Here is a 17968-nt window from a genome sequence, read left to right on the forward strand (position 1 = left end):
AGAGGCGATTAAATTTTGATTTAAAGCTTTCGTGACTGCAGTAATTCATATTCTTAGTTTTTTCGGTAAAGTCACGTTGAAAAGAAACAACAAAATAACAAAATATATATAAAACAATAAAAAATTCTCACGACGTTTCGACCATAACTCAAACGGTCATCATCAGGTGTGTCGGTTTGCATAAATTTATTTTGAAAACGGCACATTTATTTATTTATTTATATATATATATATATATAAATATAACGTTTGCGTCACGCGCAACGATTGGCAGTTTGCCCAGGACTAGTCCATCTATTTTTTTAAAAGAGGAGGGGGGAGACGAAATTTGTTTTTATGTATGCTGTCTGAAAGCCACTGTAAGCGTGAACAATCAATCAAGAACTGAAATGATTTATCAAATCTTTCCAATGATTGCTAAGATAGAATCCATCTTCTCGGTTGAAATTGTCTCTGTGTTTGTATATGTGGATAGCCTCATGAACGAATCTCTCATGGAAGCCAGATGGCTTACAAAGAACCTCCGTCTTGGAGAAGTCAATGTCATGTGAGCCTACTGAATTATAACAATGATCTGCTACGGCCGAGGTGTTGGTCCTACCGTGTTTAAGGTCTGCTTTATGTTCACGAATGCGGTCCGAGATATGGCGTTTGGTTTCTCCAATGTAACTACTACCACAGAGGCAACTTAGTTTGTAGACACCAGGGTATTGTATGTCTGGAATCACATCTTTTACAGACGGAACCAGATTACGGATTTTATGTAATGTGTTGAAACGGACCTGGATCTTGTGTTTATTCAAGATTTTGGAGATCTTTTTTGTGATCCCAGCAATGTAGGGTAAAGTGATGGTTTTGAAAGGCTCCTCAAGAGGGTTCTTCTTCATGGTTTGAGTGATAGCTTTGCGGATTGTATAGTCGGAGTAACCATTAGCCCTAAGAGCTTGGTGTACGTGCTTGAGTTCACTGCTTATGTGTTCCTGGTCGGATATGCATTGGGCTCTATGATACAGAGTCTTGATGAGAGAATTCTTCTGTGATGGATGGTGGTGGGAATCCGGTTTCAGATAAGCATCCGTATGGGTAGCTTTCCTGTAGACAGAGTGGCTCAATGAACCATCAGGTCTCTTTTTAATTAGGACATCCAAAAAAGGTATCTTGCCATCTATTTCGACTTCCATGGTAAATCTGATGGCTGGGTGTATGGAATTGATGTGGTCGAAGAATTGGTCTAGAGCAGGCCGGCCATGTGGCCAGATGACAAAAGTGTCATCCACGTACCTCTTCCATAAGGTTGGGCGCAGAGTGGCAGTCTGGATGGCGTCAGTCTCAAATTTCTCCATGAAAATGTTAGCTATAACTGGAGAAAGGGGGGAGCCCATTGGGGTGCCCTCAGTTTGTTTGTAGAAAGTTCCATTCCAAGTGAAGTATGTATTGGTTAAACAGTGTCTCACCAGGGGGGGTACCTCAGTGTTTAGTCCTTGATGAACCAAGTCTTCAATGATTGCAATGGTGTCAGGTACAGGAACCTTGGTGAATAAGGAAACTACATCAAAACTGACAAGCAGGTCGTCTGGGGACAGGGAAATACCCTTGATTGTTGATACCAGGTGAGTAGAATTTTGTACCGCAGAGGTGGTCTTTCCAGTGAAAGGACGCAGGATTTCAGACAAAAAACGAGCTAGTTTGTAGGTGGGGGAGCTGATAGTAGAGACTATGGGACGAAGAGGTGTATCAACTTTATGTATTTTTGGTAAGCCGTATAATCTTGGTGGCCTGGCAGCAGAAGGTTTCAACGAAAACTGTTTAGATTGATCAATTAATGCGGTTGAATCAGAAATTATTTTGTTGGTTTGTATGACGAGGCTGTTGGTGGGATCTCTTTTTATTTTTGTATAACTACCATCGTCGAGTAATTCTTTAATTTTGTTGTTGTATTCTATTTTATCCATGATGACAGTAGCATTGCCTTTGTCAGCTGAGAGAACTACAATATCATTCCTCTTTTTTAATTTATATAATTCAAAACGCTCATCTTTGCTGAGGTTGCTAGCTGGCATCTTAGCGTTTTTGAGGGTTGCAGCGATTTCAGATCTTGCTACGTCTGCAGCGATGTGACCCAGGCCCCTGAGAGCAACGTCTACTTGGGCAATTATATCATTAACTGGTATGTGTTTAGGTGTGACTGCAAAGTTTAGACCTTTAGCTAAAACGGATTTCAGACCATCGGAAATAGAACTGTTACTGCGATTAATTACAACTTTATTAACGTCTAACTTTTTGGTGTGTGGGTCCGGTCTTTTGTTGAAGAGGAGGTTAAATTTGGAAATCAGGTTTTCCTTACATTTGGTCGACATAGTAGCAGCTGAAGAGGCAGTCATATTGTCTACATGTTCCCAATCCGATGTGGACATTATTGCCGTCAATGATAAGTGTGATTTGTAGAGTGTCTTGTCTAACTGATCTAGTTCTGTGCGTATAAGTCTGATTTTTTCTGAGATAAGAGCTAAGCTAGTTTTGAAAAGAATTCGTTTCGCATTAGAAGAAGTTACAGTAGCAGAGGTGAGTGTAAATGCGATTGGTATTACCCCAGAGTCGCGGCATCTCTTCAGGAAGGTGAGAGACTCGATCAGCTGAGCTTTCTTATCCCGGAGTTTGTTGAAGGATCTTAAAGTTATGTGAAAACCCTCCCCGTAGAGGCGATTAAATTTTGATTTAAAGCTTTCGTGACTGCAGTAATTCATATTCTTAGTTTTTTCGGTAAAGTCACGTTGAAAAGAAACAACAAAATAACAAAATATATATAAAACAATAAAAAATTCTCACGACGTTTCGACCATAACTCAAACGGTCATCATCAGGTGTGTCGGTTTGCATAAATTTATTTTGAAAACGGCACATTTATTTATTTATATATATATATATATATAAAAATATAACGTTTGCGTCACGCGCAACGATTGGCAGTTTGCCCAGGACTAGTCCATCTATTTTTTTAAAAGAGGAGGGGGGAGACGAAATTTGTTTTTATGTATGCTGTCTGAAAGCCACTGTAAGCGTGAACAATCAATCAAGAACTGAAATGATTTATCAAATCTTTCCAATGATTGCTAAGATAGAATCCATCTTCTCGGTTGAAATTGTCTCTGTGTTTGTATATGTGGATAGCCTCATGAACGAATCTCTCATGGAAGCCAGATGGCTTACAAAGAACCTCCGTCTTGGAGAAGTCAATGTCATGTGAGCCTACTGAATTATAACAATGATCTGCTACGGCCGAGGTGTTGGTCCTACCGTGTTTAAGGTCTGCTTTATGTTCACGAATGCGGTCCGAGATATGGCGTTTGGTTTCTCCAATGTAACTACTACCACAGAGGCAACTTAGTTTGTAGACACCAGGGTATTGTATGTCTGGAATCACATCTTTTACAGACGGAACCAGATTACGGATTTTATGTAATGTGTTGAAACGGACCTGGATCTTGTGTTTATTCAAGATTTTGGAGATATTTTTTGTGATCCCAGCAATGTAGGGTAAAGTGATGGTTTTGAAAGGCTCCTCAAGAGGGTTCTTCTTCATGGTTTGAGTGATAGCTTTGCGGATTGTATAGTCGGAGTAACCATTAGCCCTAAGAGCTTGGTGTACGTGCTTGAGTTCACTGCTTATGTGTTCCTGGTCGGATATGCATTGGGCTCTATGATACAGAGTCTTGATGAGAGAATTCTTCTGTGATGGATGGTGGTGGGAATCCGGTTTCAGATAAGCATCCGTATGGGTAGCTTTCCTGTAGACAGAGTGGCTCAATGAACCATCAGGTCTCTTTTTAATTAGGACATCCAAAAAAGGTATCTTGCCATCTATTTCGACTTCCATGGTAAATCTGATGGCTGGGTGTATGGAATTGATGTGGTCGAAGAATTGGTCTAGAGCAGGCCGGCCATGTGGCCAGATGACAAAAGTGTCATCCACGTACCTCTTCCATAAGGTTGGGCGCAGAGTGGCAGTCTGGATGGCGTCAGTCTCAAATTTCTCCATGAAAATGTTAGCTATAACTGGAGAAAGGGGGGAGCCCATTGGGGTGCCCTCAGTTTGTTTGTAGAAAGTTCCATTCCAAGTGAAGTATGTATTGGTTAAACAGTGTCTCACCAGGGGGGGTACCTCAGTGTTTAGTCCTTGATGAACCAAGTCTTCAATGATTGCAATGGTGTCAGGTACAGGAACCTTGGTGAATAAGGAAACTACATCAAAACTGACAAGCAGGTCGTCTGGGGACAGGGAAATACCCTTGATTGTTGATACCAGGTGAGTAGAATTTTGTACCGCAGAGGTGGTCTTTCCAGTGAAAGGACGCAGGATTTCAGACAAAAAACGAGCTAGTTTGTAGGTGGGGGAGCTGATAGTAGAGACTATGGGACGAAGAGGTGTATCAACTTTATGTATTTTTGGTAAGCCGTATAATCTTGGTGGCCTGGCAGCAGAAGGTTTCAACGAAAACTGTTTAGATTGATCAATTAATGCGGTTGAATCAGAAATTATTTTGTTGGTTTGTATGACGAGGCTGTTGGTGGGATCTCTTTTTATTTTTGTATAACTACCATCGTCGAGTAATTCTTTAATTTTGTTGTTGTATTCTATTTTATCCATGATGACAGTAGCATTGCCTTTGTCAGCTGAGAGAACTACAATATCATTCCTCTTTTTTAATTTATATAATTCAAAACGCTCATCTTTGCTGAGGTTGCTAGCTGGCATCTTAGCGTTTTTGAGGGTTGCAGCGATTTCAGATCTTGCTACGTCTGCAGCGATGTGACCCAGGCCCCTGAGAGCAACGTCTACTTGGGCAATTATATCATTAACTGGTATGTGTTTAGGTGTGACTGCAAAGTTTAGACCTTTAGCTAAAACCGATTTCAGACCATCGGAAATAGAACTGTTACTGCGATTAATTACAACTTTATTAACGTCTAACTTTTTGGTGTGTGGGTCCGGTCTTTTGTTGAAGAGGAGGTTAAATTTGGAAATCAGGTTTTCCTTACATTTGGTCGACATAGTAGCAGCTGAAGAGGCAGTCATATTGTCTACATGTTCCCAATCCGATGTGGACATTATTGCCGTCAATGATAAGTGTGATTTGTAGAGTGTCTTGTCTAACTGATCTAGTTCTGTGCGTATAAGTCTGATTTTTTCTGAGATAAGAGCTAAGCTAGTTTTGAAAAGAATTCGTTTCGCATTAGAAGAAGTTACAGTAGCAGAGGTGAGTGTAAATGCGATTGGTATTACCCCAGAGTCGCGGCATCTCTTCAGGAAGGTGAGAGACTCGATCAGCTGAGCTTTCTTATCCCGGAGTTTGTTGAAGGATCTTAAAGTTATGTGAAAACCCTCCCCGTAGAGGCGATTAAATTTTGATTTGAAGCTTTCGTGACTGCAGTAATTCATATTCTTAGTTTTTTCGGTAAAGTCACGTTGAAGAGAAACAACAAAATAACAAAATATATATAAAACAATAAAAAATTCTCACGACGTTTCGACCATAACTCAAACGGTCATCATCAGGTGTGTCGGTTTGCATAAATTTATTTTGAAAACGGCACATTTATTTATATATATATAAAAAATAACGTTTGCGTCACGCGCAACGATTGGCAGTTTGCCCAGGACTAGTCCATCTATTTTTTTAAAAGAGGAGGGGGGAGACGAAATTTGTTTTTATGTATGCTGTCTGAAAGCCACTGTAAGCGTGAACAATCAATCAAGAACTGAAATGATTTATCAAATCTTTCCAATGATTGCTAAGATAGAATCCATCTTCTCGGTTGAAATTGTCTCTGTGTTTGTATATGTGGATAGCCTCATGAACGAATCTCTCATGGAAGCCAGATGGCTTACAAAGAACCTCCGTCTTGGAGAAGTCAATGTCATGTGAGCCTACTGAATTATAACAATGATCTGCTACGGCCGAGGTGTTGGTCCTACCGTGTTTAAGGTCTGCTTTATGTTCACGAATGCGGTCCGAGATATGGCGTTTGGTTTCTCCAATGTAACTACTACCACAGAGGCAACTTAGTTTGTAGACACCAGGGTATTGTATGTCTGGAATCACATCTTTTACAGACGGAACCAGATTACGGATTTTATGTAATGTGTTGAAACGGACCTGGATCTTGTGTTTATTCAAGATTTTGGAGATATTTTTTGTGATCCCAGCAATGTAGGGTAAAGTGATGGTTTTGAAAGGCTCCTCAAGAGGGTTCTTCTTCATGGTTTGAGTGATAGCTTTGCGGATTGTATAGTCGGAGTAACCATTAGCCCTAAGAGCTTGGTGTACGTGCTTGAGTTCACTGCTTATGTGTTCCTGGTCGGATATGCATTGGGCTCTATGATACAGAGTCTTGATGAGAGAATTCTTCTGTGATGGATGGTGGTGGGAATCCGGTTTCAGATAAGCATCCGTATGGGTAGCTTTCCTGTAGACAGAGTGGCTCAATGAACCATCAGGTCTCTTTTTAATTAGGACATCCAAAAAAGGTATCTTGCCATCTATTTCGACTTCCATGATAAATCTGATGGCTGGGTGTATGGAATTGATGTGGTCGAAGAATTGGTCTAGAGCAGGCCGGTAGGACCAACACCTCGGCCGTAGCAGATCATTGTTATAATTCAGTAGGCTCACATGACATTGACTTCTCCAAGACGGAGGTTCTTTGTAAGCCATCTGGCTTCCATGAGAGATTCGTTCATGAGGCTATCCACATATACAAACACAGAGACAATTTCAACCGAGAAGATGGATTCTATCTTAGCAATCATTGGAAAGATTTGATAAATCATTTCAGTTCTTGATTGATTGTTCACGCTTACAGTGGCTTTCAGACAGCATACATAAAAACAAATTTCGTCTCCCCCCTCCTCTTTTCAAAAAATAGATGGACTAGTCCTGGGCAAACTGCCAATCGTTGCGCGTGACGCAAACGTTTTTTATATATATATAAATAAATAAATATGCCGTTTTCAAAATACATTTATGCAAACCGACACACCTGATGATGACCGTTTGAGTTATGGTCGAAACGTCGTGAGAATTTTTTATTGTTTTATATATATTTTGTTATTTTGTTGTTTCTCTTCAACGTGACTTTACCGAAAAAACTAAGAATAAGCCTTTGCTATGTTAGCTGAATTTTGCTTTTATAAATATTGCTATTGTTGCCTGGCAGCCAAAATTGTGTGCTTGGTGTTTTGGGTTAATATTTATTTTGAAGATACTAGGGCCTCCAGGCATATTTATAACCATTTGCCCTCTCATTGTGTGCCTTCACAGCCCATGTGATGGATTGGGGAATATATTGAATATATGAATACATATAGACATGTAAGTCATGTTTGACTATGTCTATAAATGTATTCCTCTGTGCCTCAATACTGACGTAGATGGTGTGGATATTTTTTTCTGTCTGCAGCTGACGCGTCTTCTGACGTTTCCTCAGCAGAATTGGTCTGATGGAGCAAAGGCACTCGGCGCAGCCCGGTTCAACAAGACAACAATGGGACCAGGATGCAAACAGCACGGATTGTACTGGAAGTGTGACATGGCACCAGAGAACTCAAACAGGAGATGAACCCTTCAAGTGCACTGTGTGTGAGAAGGACTTTTCAGATTCATTCACCCTTAAAACACACCAGAGAACACACACGGGAGAGAAACCTTTCAAGTGCACTGTGTGTGAGAAGGCATTTTCAAGTTCATCTGATCTTAAGACCCACCAGAGAACACACACGGGAGAGAAACATTTCAAGTGCAGTTTGTGTGAGAAGACATTTTCAAATTCATTTTGTTTTAAAGTGCACCAGAGAACACACACAGGAGAGAAACCCTTCAAGTGCATTGTGTGTGAGAAGGCATTTGCACAGTCATCACATCTTAGGAGTCACCAGATAACACACACAGGAGAGAAACCCTTCAAGTGCACTGTGTGTGGGCGCGCATTTGCACGACCATCGTTTCTTCACGACCACCAGAGAACACACACGGGAGAGAAACCCTTCAAGTGCACTGTGTGTGAGAAGGCATTTGCACAGTCATCACATCTTAGGAGCCACCAGAGAACACACTCAGGAGCTAAACCTTTCAAGTGCACGGTGTGTGGGAGCGCATTTGCACGGCCATCGTTTCTTCGCGACCACCAGAGAACACACACGGGAGAGAAACCCTTCAAGTGCATTGTTTGTGAGAAGGCATTTGCAAAGTCATCAGATCTTCAGAGACACCGGAGATCACACACAGGAGAGAAACCCTTCAGGTGCAGTGTGTGTGAGAAGGCATTTACAGAGTCATCACTTCTTAAAAAACACCAGAGAACACACACAGGAGAGAAACCCTTTAGGTGCACTCTGTGTGAGAAGGCGTTTGCACGGTCATCAGTTCTTAAAAAACACCAGAGAACGCACACAGGAGAGAAACCCTTCAACTGCACTCTGTGCGGGAAGGCGTTTGCACAGTCATCAAGTCTTCAGATCCACCAGAGAACACACACAGGAGAGAAACCCTTCAAGTGCACTATCTGTGAGAAGGCATTTGCATGGTCAACACGTTTTCTGATCCACCAGAGATCACACACAAGAGAGAAACCCTTCAGGTGCACTGTGTGTGAGAAGGCATTTACAGAGTCATCACTTCTTAAAAAACACCAGAGAACACACACAGGAGAGAAACCCTTCAAGTGCAGTGTGTGTGGGAAGGCATTTGCATGGTCAACAGGTTTTCTGATCCACCAGAGAACACACACGGGAGAGAAACATTTTAAGTGCAGTTTGTGTGGAAGCGCATTTGCACGGTTATCAACTCTTCACGACCACCAGAGAACGCACACAGGAGGGAAACCCTTCGAGTGCACTCTGTGCGGGAAGGCGTTTGCACGGTCATCATATCTTCAAAGACACCAGAGGACACACAGGTATCAGAAGAGCCCCAAGGAGCGGAGTCTGAAATCGGCTTCTGAAAGTCAAAGTGCTGCAATGAGCCCATCCCTGCTGAAAAAAGAACCAGAATTTACTTCCAGCTTGGACGCAATGAAATGTATCAAGGTGGATTTTGAAGAGGCGAAGGTGAAATGTGAAGAAGTGATGGGGAAGAGCGAAGAAGTGATGGTAAAATGTGAAGATGAAGATTCAACTCCAAAATTGGGCCTTCACATCGATGGAGGCAACGTGAAGCAGGAGGAGAATTCTGACTGTGAGGCAGAGCGAGGCAACTCCCAGCAGTTTGTGGAAGTGGAGGTGTGGGTGGACTTCTTAGACAATACAAAGTCAAATGGAGACCCTGTAGATGTGTAAGGTTGAGACAATGAAGCTCCAATAGATTCAGCCTTGGCACAGGCTTTTAATTACAATAACGTGAAGTTGAACACTACATTCCTAGGTTCAACCTGCAGAGTAAGAGCAACCAGTATTTGCGGACCTGTGGGTTGGGTAGATCTCTAGCCAGGAGCCAGAGCCAATAATCTCCGAAGCATTCACGATGTTACACTATGTTATAATAATTTTAGCATTTATATGGCGCTTGCTTTATCGCCCCAGCAACTCAGTTGTTTTGTATCATCTCATCACAAACACTCGAAAAGCATGTTGTAAATATGCCTTTTCCATAAAGTTATTATATTGATTCTTTCTATTGTTTTGTAATCATTTTGATCGGGATGTAGCACTGGGGGCACAGAAAGGGTGAGTCCCCCCCATCCCCCACTGCCTCCTGCCTTGCCACACAAAAGACTGCTGGAGGATAATTACTCACAAGCCTGCTGAGGAAGTTATAAAATGTAATAAAAAAATGGCAAACCCAAAGGTGGGGGGTGGAGGGCTAATGAGATTCTGCGGGAAATCCCCAGTTGACTTAAAGAGAAGGCCGCCGTGAAGGAAAAACCCCAAAACCAAACAAAAGACGAAAACAGCAGGGGTCACGAACCTCCCTTGGACAGAGAAATTCTCCCAAGGTGTTGTATATGTGTAGGCCTTTTTCCAAAATTTATATTCAGAATAATTCTTGCATTTTGCACCAACACCACCTGACCAGTGAATTAAAACATGTACATCTTGGCCCTCAAAAGGAATGGATACTCTGACAATACCATCCGCCAAGCTGTTTCTCCCTCCATACAGAAACAACCACTTGATACTCCGGTCAAAACCATCACACTTCCATATATTGCAGGCGTTACTAAAAAGGTTTCCAAAATTCTAAACAAACACAAGATCCAGGTCCGGTTCAACACAGTACTCAAAATTTGTGATCTGATCCCATTCGTGAAGGATGTCATTCCTGACTTACAGTACTCCGGGGTTTACAAATTGAGTTGTACCTGCGGTGATTGCTATATCGGGGAGATGAAGCGACATGTCTCTGACCAAATTCGCGAGCACAAATCAGATTTGAAACACGGCAAAACGAATTCTTCTGCCGTGGCTGATCACTGTTACAACGTTGTGGGTGATCACGATATAATTTTCTCCGATACCAAGGTTCTTTGCAAACCCACGGGTTTTTATGAGATTTGTCCACGAGGCAATTCAGATTTACAAGCACAGACACAATTTCAACCAAGAGGATGGTTTCAAATTAAGCAACCATTGGAAAGATGTTCTAAATCAAACCAAACATTAAACTAATTTTCAATGGTACAGTATATTTTTTCAAGTCGTGGTACCCCAAACTTTCGCAGCTTCTTAAAATTCCCTTTTCACACCATCAATATGTAAACTCCCCCTCCCCACCTCGCCGGCCTGCACATGTTCACCCCCTCTACACCGTTCATCATGCTAAGTCCGCCAATTAAATGCTATTTTTTATGCTAATTCCTTTATCAAGGCACCTTAATTCCTCTCACACAGCTTAAAGGTCGCGGTCTGAGCTTGGCTGTGTTCACTCCAGCGCTGTCCTCGAGACAGTCTGGTCCCTTCACCTGATGAAGGCCACTTGTGTTGTAGCCGAAACGTGATTTTTGTTTTATTTTTTACCTACGTGACTTTACCGAATAGAACCAAAGAGTAAGAATAATTCTGCCATTTTTGATTAATAATCGATAAAATAAATAAACACCCTCAAACCTGCTACCTCCCACAAGCACTGAGCATCTGGAGGTCGTGAAAGGCCATTAAATAATAAACTCCGGGGGCAAAGGGAGGTTAACCACGATCTGCAAAATCTCCAGATTGCCAAAGGACCAAATACCATCACCTGCTTGGCACTGTTGACAGTTCACAAACAAATATCCAGAATCACAGGCACGGACACAGAGCACAAGGCAAACGGACATTATAACTGATATTTTTTTTGTATGGAAAAAGTTAAAGCTTGGCTATAAGAATAAGTCGACATGATAGACTGCAGTCTATATTAGTGGCTTCATTATTACTTATTTTATTTCACCCTTATTCAACTCACATTGTTTCCTATTGTATATTTCTATCTATGTAACTTCACCAAGAGAACCAAGGAATGTGAATTCTGGCAGTCAAGAAAGTGAGGGCTTGGTTATATCTCCAGCCCTTGGGATATCTCTGACCTCGAGAATAAAAAAACACGGATCCCTGGATGCAGACAGGGAGCAAAAGTTAATCAAAGCCTTGAAATACCGGAGGTAACATCTAATGGTACATTACAAATCTTGGTTAAACACAAACCAAATGATAATCACAAGAGATTAGACCTAGGCTAATTCATTAGAGGTACAAGAAATATGTCAAACACAAAGACCAGATCAATGTTTTCCATTAAATCAGAGCCTCCCCGGCCGCCTTTGTCTTCCAACAATTTAACACAAACACATGGTAGCCATAAAACGTATGAACGGTGCGTCCCCTCCCTTAGCGGATACCGCGAAGAGAGGGGTTGGGAGGGCAAACAACCATCAATTTGATGTAAAGCAGCCGGGGTCACCAAGGGAAGAGGGGAGGGGGGGTTAGAGCATGACGGAGTAAGCATCTGTTTCTTTTTCTCTCGCAAGAGAGGCGCAGAGGGGAGATTTTTCGGATTAAAAACAGCAACACGACACACATCATGAGACCTCCTTTGCCAGTAACAAGATATAGGAATAGGTTTCACCCTTTTTTTAACTGGCACAAAAACTGGCACCTCTATTCAAGGCATCATGTTTGCAATAACCACAACACAAGCAGTCAAAATGCAAACAAAAGTGTATTATACTCTGATAGTGCGCTGTTCTTGAGCCGCACGCCCCCTGGCTTTTCCTGGAGCCTGGTCTCCATTGGTGTTGGGCCGGGGGACGCCAGGGGGCGTGCGGCTCAAGAACAGCGCACTATCAGAGTATAATACTCTTTGCATTTTGACTGCTTGTGTTGTGGTTATTGCAAACATGATGCCTTGAATAGAGGTGCCAGTTTTTGTGCCAGTTAAAAAAAGGGTGAAACCTATTCCTACGACACACACAGTTCAGCTCGACATGGGGAGCTCGACAAGGGACAGCTCGGCAGGAGACAGCTCTCTCAGAAGAGGGCGGCGAGCGGCAAGCTCCGGGGTGAGACTCTGCAACCAACCGGGGATGGAGAGACTCGCCGAGTAGCGACGTGTCACCGAACGCGAGTTTAGAGCCGACAGGAGAAGCGTCGCTCAAAGTCATTCCATCCAGAGTGCCGGCTCCCACCAGCAGCCACAGCCGAGCAACAGAATAACGAGCAAGGGCGTCTGCCGCCGGCGAACGAACTGCACGCGCAGTCGGGCATCGACAAAGAGCACGGGGCAGGAGGGAGCGCGTGCGGCGCAGCTCCTCCAGCAGTGGAAGGAGCCTGCTGCTGTCAGCGGACGGGCAGCTAAGCCGACGCCCCGAGCGAGAGAGAGCAACAAAGCCGTTTCTATGACACGCCCACCGATGTAAGGCACGCCCACCGTTTGTAAGACGCGCCCACCGTTGTAAGACGCCCACCGTTGTAAGACACGCCCACCGTTGTAAGGCACGCACACCGTTGTAAGACACGCCCACCGTTGTAAGACACGCACACCGTTGTAAGACACGCACACCGTTGTAAGACACGCCCACCGTTGTAAGGCACGCCCACCGTTTGTAAGACGCCCACCGTTTGTAAGACACGCCCACCCTCACACCCTCACCTCTCCGCAGGGGACAAACACATTTTTGATACAAGGGATGCCCCACCTCGGCGTTTGCTTAATGCAAGAAGATCAACAACACTCACACATTAACACGTACAAGAAGACTCATGATAAGTGCGTCAACTACTAGCTGATAACGAGGAACATTGCGGCCCATTGAGTTACGTGGATAGTCATTTAGAAGTATTTCAGTCGTTATTTTTTTCACTTTCTTTTTAATTGCATAACTATTACCAATGAATTAATTGATGAAACCCAACGTTTAGAAACCTACGTTACGAATCTACACACTCACAAGGAGAATATTGTGTTGAAATCGTTCTTTTGATCACAGAATCTTGCCCGCGAATTAATTGAAGCCTCAGCCAATTGATGAGCATTTGCTGAAGCAGGCAGACTGTCGCACACCATTGTCCCAAGACATTTCGTAACTACATCATCTTTAAATTTCGATTTAAAGCTTTCGTGACTGCAAGGATTCATCTTCTTTGGTTCTTTCGGTAAATTCACGTAGAATGAGAATAAAATAATAAATTGATAAAATAAAATAACAATAAAATTCTCACGACGTTTCGGCCACAACACAAGCGGCCTTCATCAGGTGAAGGGACGAGACTGTCTGGAGGACAGCGCTGGAGTGAAAGAGCCACGCTCAGATCGCGACCTTTAAGCTGTGTGAGAAGACATAAAGCGCGTTGACAAAGGAATTAGCATAGAATTTAGCATTGAAATGGCTGAGTGATTAGCTTGACTGGTCCCAGAAATGGCTATGGCTATGTTAAAGTTAAAGCTACATAATCTTCCCAATGAATTCATTGCCGTATACTTTTGCCATCGGGACATGTTTCTTTATTGCCCTTCATATGAATTTTAAGGACTTTTTCCTATCACCATATATGTTCGCGTTATTCTAAGGAATTAATCGATTATTCTGTTACCCAATTTAACAACGTGATCATTGAGGGTTAAATGTATGGATCGATGAGGAGAACATCTCCAGGAGTACTGTGTTGACAATTCCAAGCATAAGAGTTTGCATATTAGAGTGTTATGTTTAGAAATTAAAATTGCTTAACACAGAAGTGTTTGAGTGTTTCTTTCCTAAGTTCATGGTGTAATAATCTTAATTATAAGAACTGTATCCTGCGGTGAGATTTGAATTTGGAGACCTGACATAAACACACTAATACATAATCGTTAAATGTTAAAGCGAGAATAATTGTATTATACCGAGTGATAATACGAACCGAGACAACGAAGCCGAGCTTATTCTAGCATACTTACAGCACACCTGCATAACTTTATACATTAATCGTATTATCCCGATTGGTAATACTACCCTCGACAATGAGGGAGGGCCTAATTATCATAATGGCTTGCATTAACATAATCACACACATTCGCATAAATTAATACGATTATATCTCTAAGCAGCATAATTTATGCACAGACTTGTATAAATTAACCATAATTTCGGATAATGATGCATGTTTTGAAATTGCATTAAATATTTATTATTTTAATTAAATTTACAATACCCAGCATATACAACAAAGGGCAGTTAATCGTTATGAGCTAACTGGGGTTTTTTTTTTAATACAACAGTAAGGTTTGAAGGTTAGCTATATCTTAAACCTCAGGATATCAAAATATAACTTGAGAATAAGAATCAAGGATCCCTGTCAATACAGACTGGGAACAAATGTTAATTAAACCCTCGTAATATCCGTGGTAACAACTATGGTATACCACAAATCACGGTTAATCATGAACCAAGTCAGTATGAAAGTATTAGACCTTGGGTCATTCAGAAGAGATAATGCGAATTGTCAATCACACACGACCAAGATAATGTTTTGATTTAAAGCTTTCGTGACTGCAGGGATTCATATTCCTGGTTCTTTCGGTAAAGTCACGTAGAAGGGAAACAATAAAATAATAAAAATAAACAATAAAATTCTCACGACGTTTCGACTGCAACACAAGCAATAATCATCATTTATGGACGTGTGTTTGTACACACGTCCATAAATGACGTCACGCGATTTTTGACCCCCCCCCCTTGTGACACGACGTCACAAAAAGTCAGACCCCCCCCTCAAATATGACGTCACAAAGCTCTGCCCCCCCCCCCAAAAAAAAATAAAACATGCTTCAAATCGCTTTAAACTATTGTCATTGTAGTGCGTATTTAATGTGGCGCTACACTCTGGTGTATGAGAAAATATTTAATTAAAAGTCTATTTAATTAAATAGAACGTGTTGTCTATATTTAAAGTTGCGCATTTTGATGTGACGTCACCCCTCCTCCCCTCGTCATACATAGTCACAAATGTCTGACCGTGACAGTTTGTACACACACACTTATACACAGTTTGTACACACACTTATACACAGTTTGTACACACACACTTATACACAGTTTGTACACACACACACTTATACAGTTTGTACACACACTTGTACACAGTTTGTACACACACTTATACACAGTTTGTACACACGCTGTATACACAGTTTGTACACACACATACACAGTTTGTACACACACACTGTATACACAGTTTGTACACACACACTGTATACACAGTTTGTACACACACACACTTATACACAGTTTGTACACACACACTTATACACAGTTTGTACACACACACACTTATACACAGTTTGTACACACACTTATACACAGTTTATACACACACACTTATACACAGTTTGTACACACACTTATACACAGTTTGTACACACACTTATACAGTTTGTACATACACACTTATACACAGTTTGTACACACACACACTGTATACACAGTTTGTACACACACTGTATACACAGTTTGTACACACACTTATACACCGTTTGTACACACACTTATACACAGTTTGTACACACACATTGTATACACAGTTTGTACACACACACTTATACACAGTTTGTACACACACACTGTATACACAGTTTGTACACACACACTTATACACAGTTTGTACACACACTGTATACACAGTTTGTACACACACACTTATACACAGTTTGTACACACACACTGTATACACAGTTTGTACACACATACACAGTTTGTACACACACACTGTATACACAGTTTGTACACACATACACAGTTTGTACACACACACTTATACACAGGTTGTACACACACACACTTATACACAGTTTGTACACACACACTTATACACAGGCTGTACACACACACACTTATACACAGTTTGTACACACACTGTTTACACAGTTTGTACACACACTGTATACACAGTTTGTACACACACATACACAGTATGTACACACACACTTATACACAGGATGTACACACACACTTATACACAGTTTGTACACACACTTATACACAGTTTGTACACACACACACTAATACACAGTTTGTACACACACTGTATACACAGTTTGTACACGCACACTTATACACAGGATGTACACACACACTTTTACACAGTTTGTACACACACTTATACACAGTTTGTACACACACACTTATACACAGGTTGTACACACATTGTATACACAGTTTGTACACACACTTATACACAGTTTGTACACACACACTTATACACAGTTTGTACACACACACACTTATACACAGTTTGTACACACACACTTATACACAGTTTGTACACACACTTATACACAGTTTGTACACACTATATACACAGTTTGTACACACACACTTATACACAGTTTGTACACACACACACTAATACACAGTTTGTACACACACTGTATACACAGTTTGTACACACACACTTATACACAGGATGTACACACACACTTATACACAGTTTGTACACACACACTTATACACAGGTTGTACACGCATTGTATACACAGTTTGTACACACACACTTATACACAGTTTGTACACACACACTTATACACAGGTTGTACACACATTGTATACACAGTTTGTACACACACACTTATACACAGTTTGTACATACCCTTATACGCAGGTTGTACACACACACACTTATACACAGTTTGTACACACACTTATACACAGTTTGTACACACACACTTATACACAGTTTGTACACACACTGTATACAGTTTGTACACACACTTATACAGTTTGTACACACACTTGTACACAGTTTGTACACACACTTATACACAGTTTGTACACACGCTGTATACACAGTTTGTACACACACATACACAGTTTGTACACACACACTGTATACACAGTTTGTACACACACACTGTATACACAGTTTGTACACACACACACACTTATACACAGTTTGTACACACACTTATACACAGGTTGTACACACATACACAGTTTGTACACACACACTTATACACAGGTTGTACACACATTGTATACACAGGTTGTACACACACATTGTATACACAGGTTGTACATACACACGTATACACAGTTTGTACACACACACTATACACAGTTTGTACACACACACACTTATACACAGGCTGTACACACACTTATACACAGTTTGTACACACACTTATACACAGTTTGTGCACACACTGTATACACAGGTTGTACACACACATTGTATACACAGGTTGTACACACACTTATACACAGGTTGTACACACACACTTATACACAGTTTGTACACACACACTTATACACAGGCTGTACACACACACACATACACAGTTTGTACACACACTGTATACACAGTTTGTACACACACTTATACACAGTTTGTACACACACTGTTTACACTGTTTGTACACACACTGTATACACAGTTTGTACACACACATACACAGTATGTACACACACACTTATACACAGTTTGTACACACACACTTATACACAGTTTGTACACACACACTTA

At 41.4% G+C, this 17968-nt stretch overlaps 1 protein-coding gene across 7 annotated transcripts in view; it reads left to right on the forward strand.

Annotated features, from left to right (window-relative positions):
- Nucleotides 1-17968, forward strand: part of LOC142906819 (uncharacterized) — a 138780-nt gene that overhangs the window by 30178 nt on the left and 90634 nt on the right. For 2 of the 7 annotated variants that reach the window (XM_076055397.1, XM_076055402.1), the window contains one exon: nucleotides 7486-9664. The exons of 1 other annotated variant lie outside the window; for it this stretch is intronic. In XM_076055397.1, the coding sequence (XP_075911512.1) occupies nucleotides 7486-9331 (1846 nt within the window). In that variant the 3' untranslated portion in view covers nucleotides 9332-9664. Of the gene's footprint in view, nucleotides 1-7458; nucleotides 9665-17968 lie in introns of those variants that run through there. 4 more of the 7 variants (XM_076055398.1, XM_076055401.1, XM_076055400.1 and 1 more) reach the window with 2 other exon arrangements.

The sequence above is a fragment of the Petromyzon marinus genome, chromosome 71, assembly GCF_048934315.1.
Source record: "Petromyzon marinus isolate PM22_M1 ecotype Great Lakes invasive population chromosome 71, UKy_Petmar_22M1.pri1.0, whole genome shotgun sequence".
In the NCBI taxonomy this organism is placed as follows: Eukaryota; Metazoa; Chordata; class Hyperoartia; order Petromyzontiformes; family Petromyzontidae; genus Petromyzon; species Petromyzon marinus.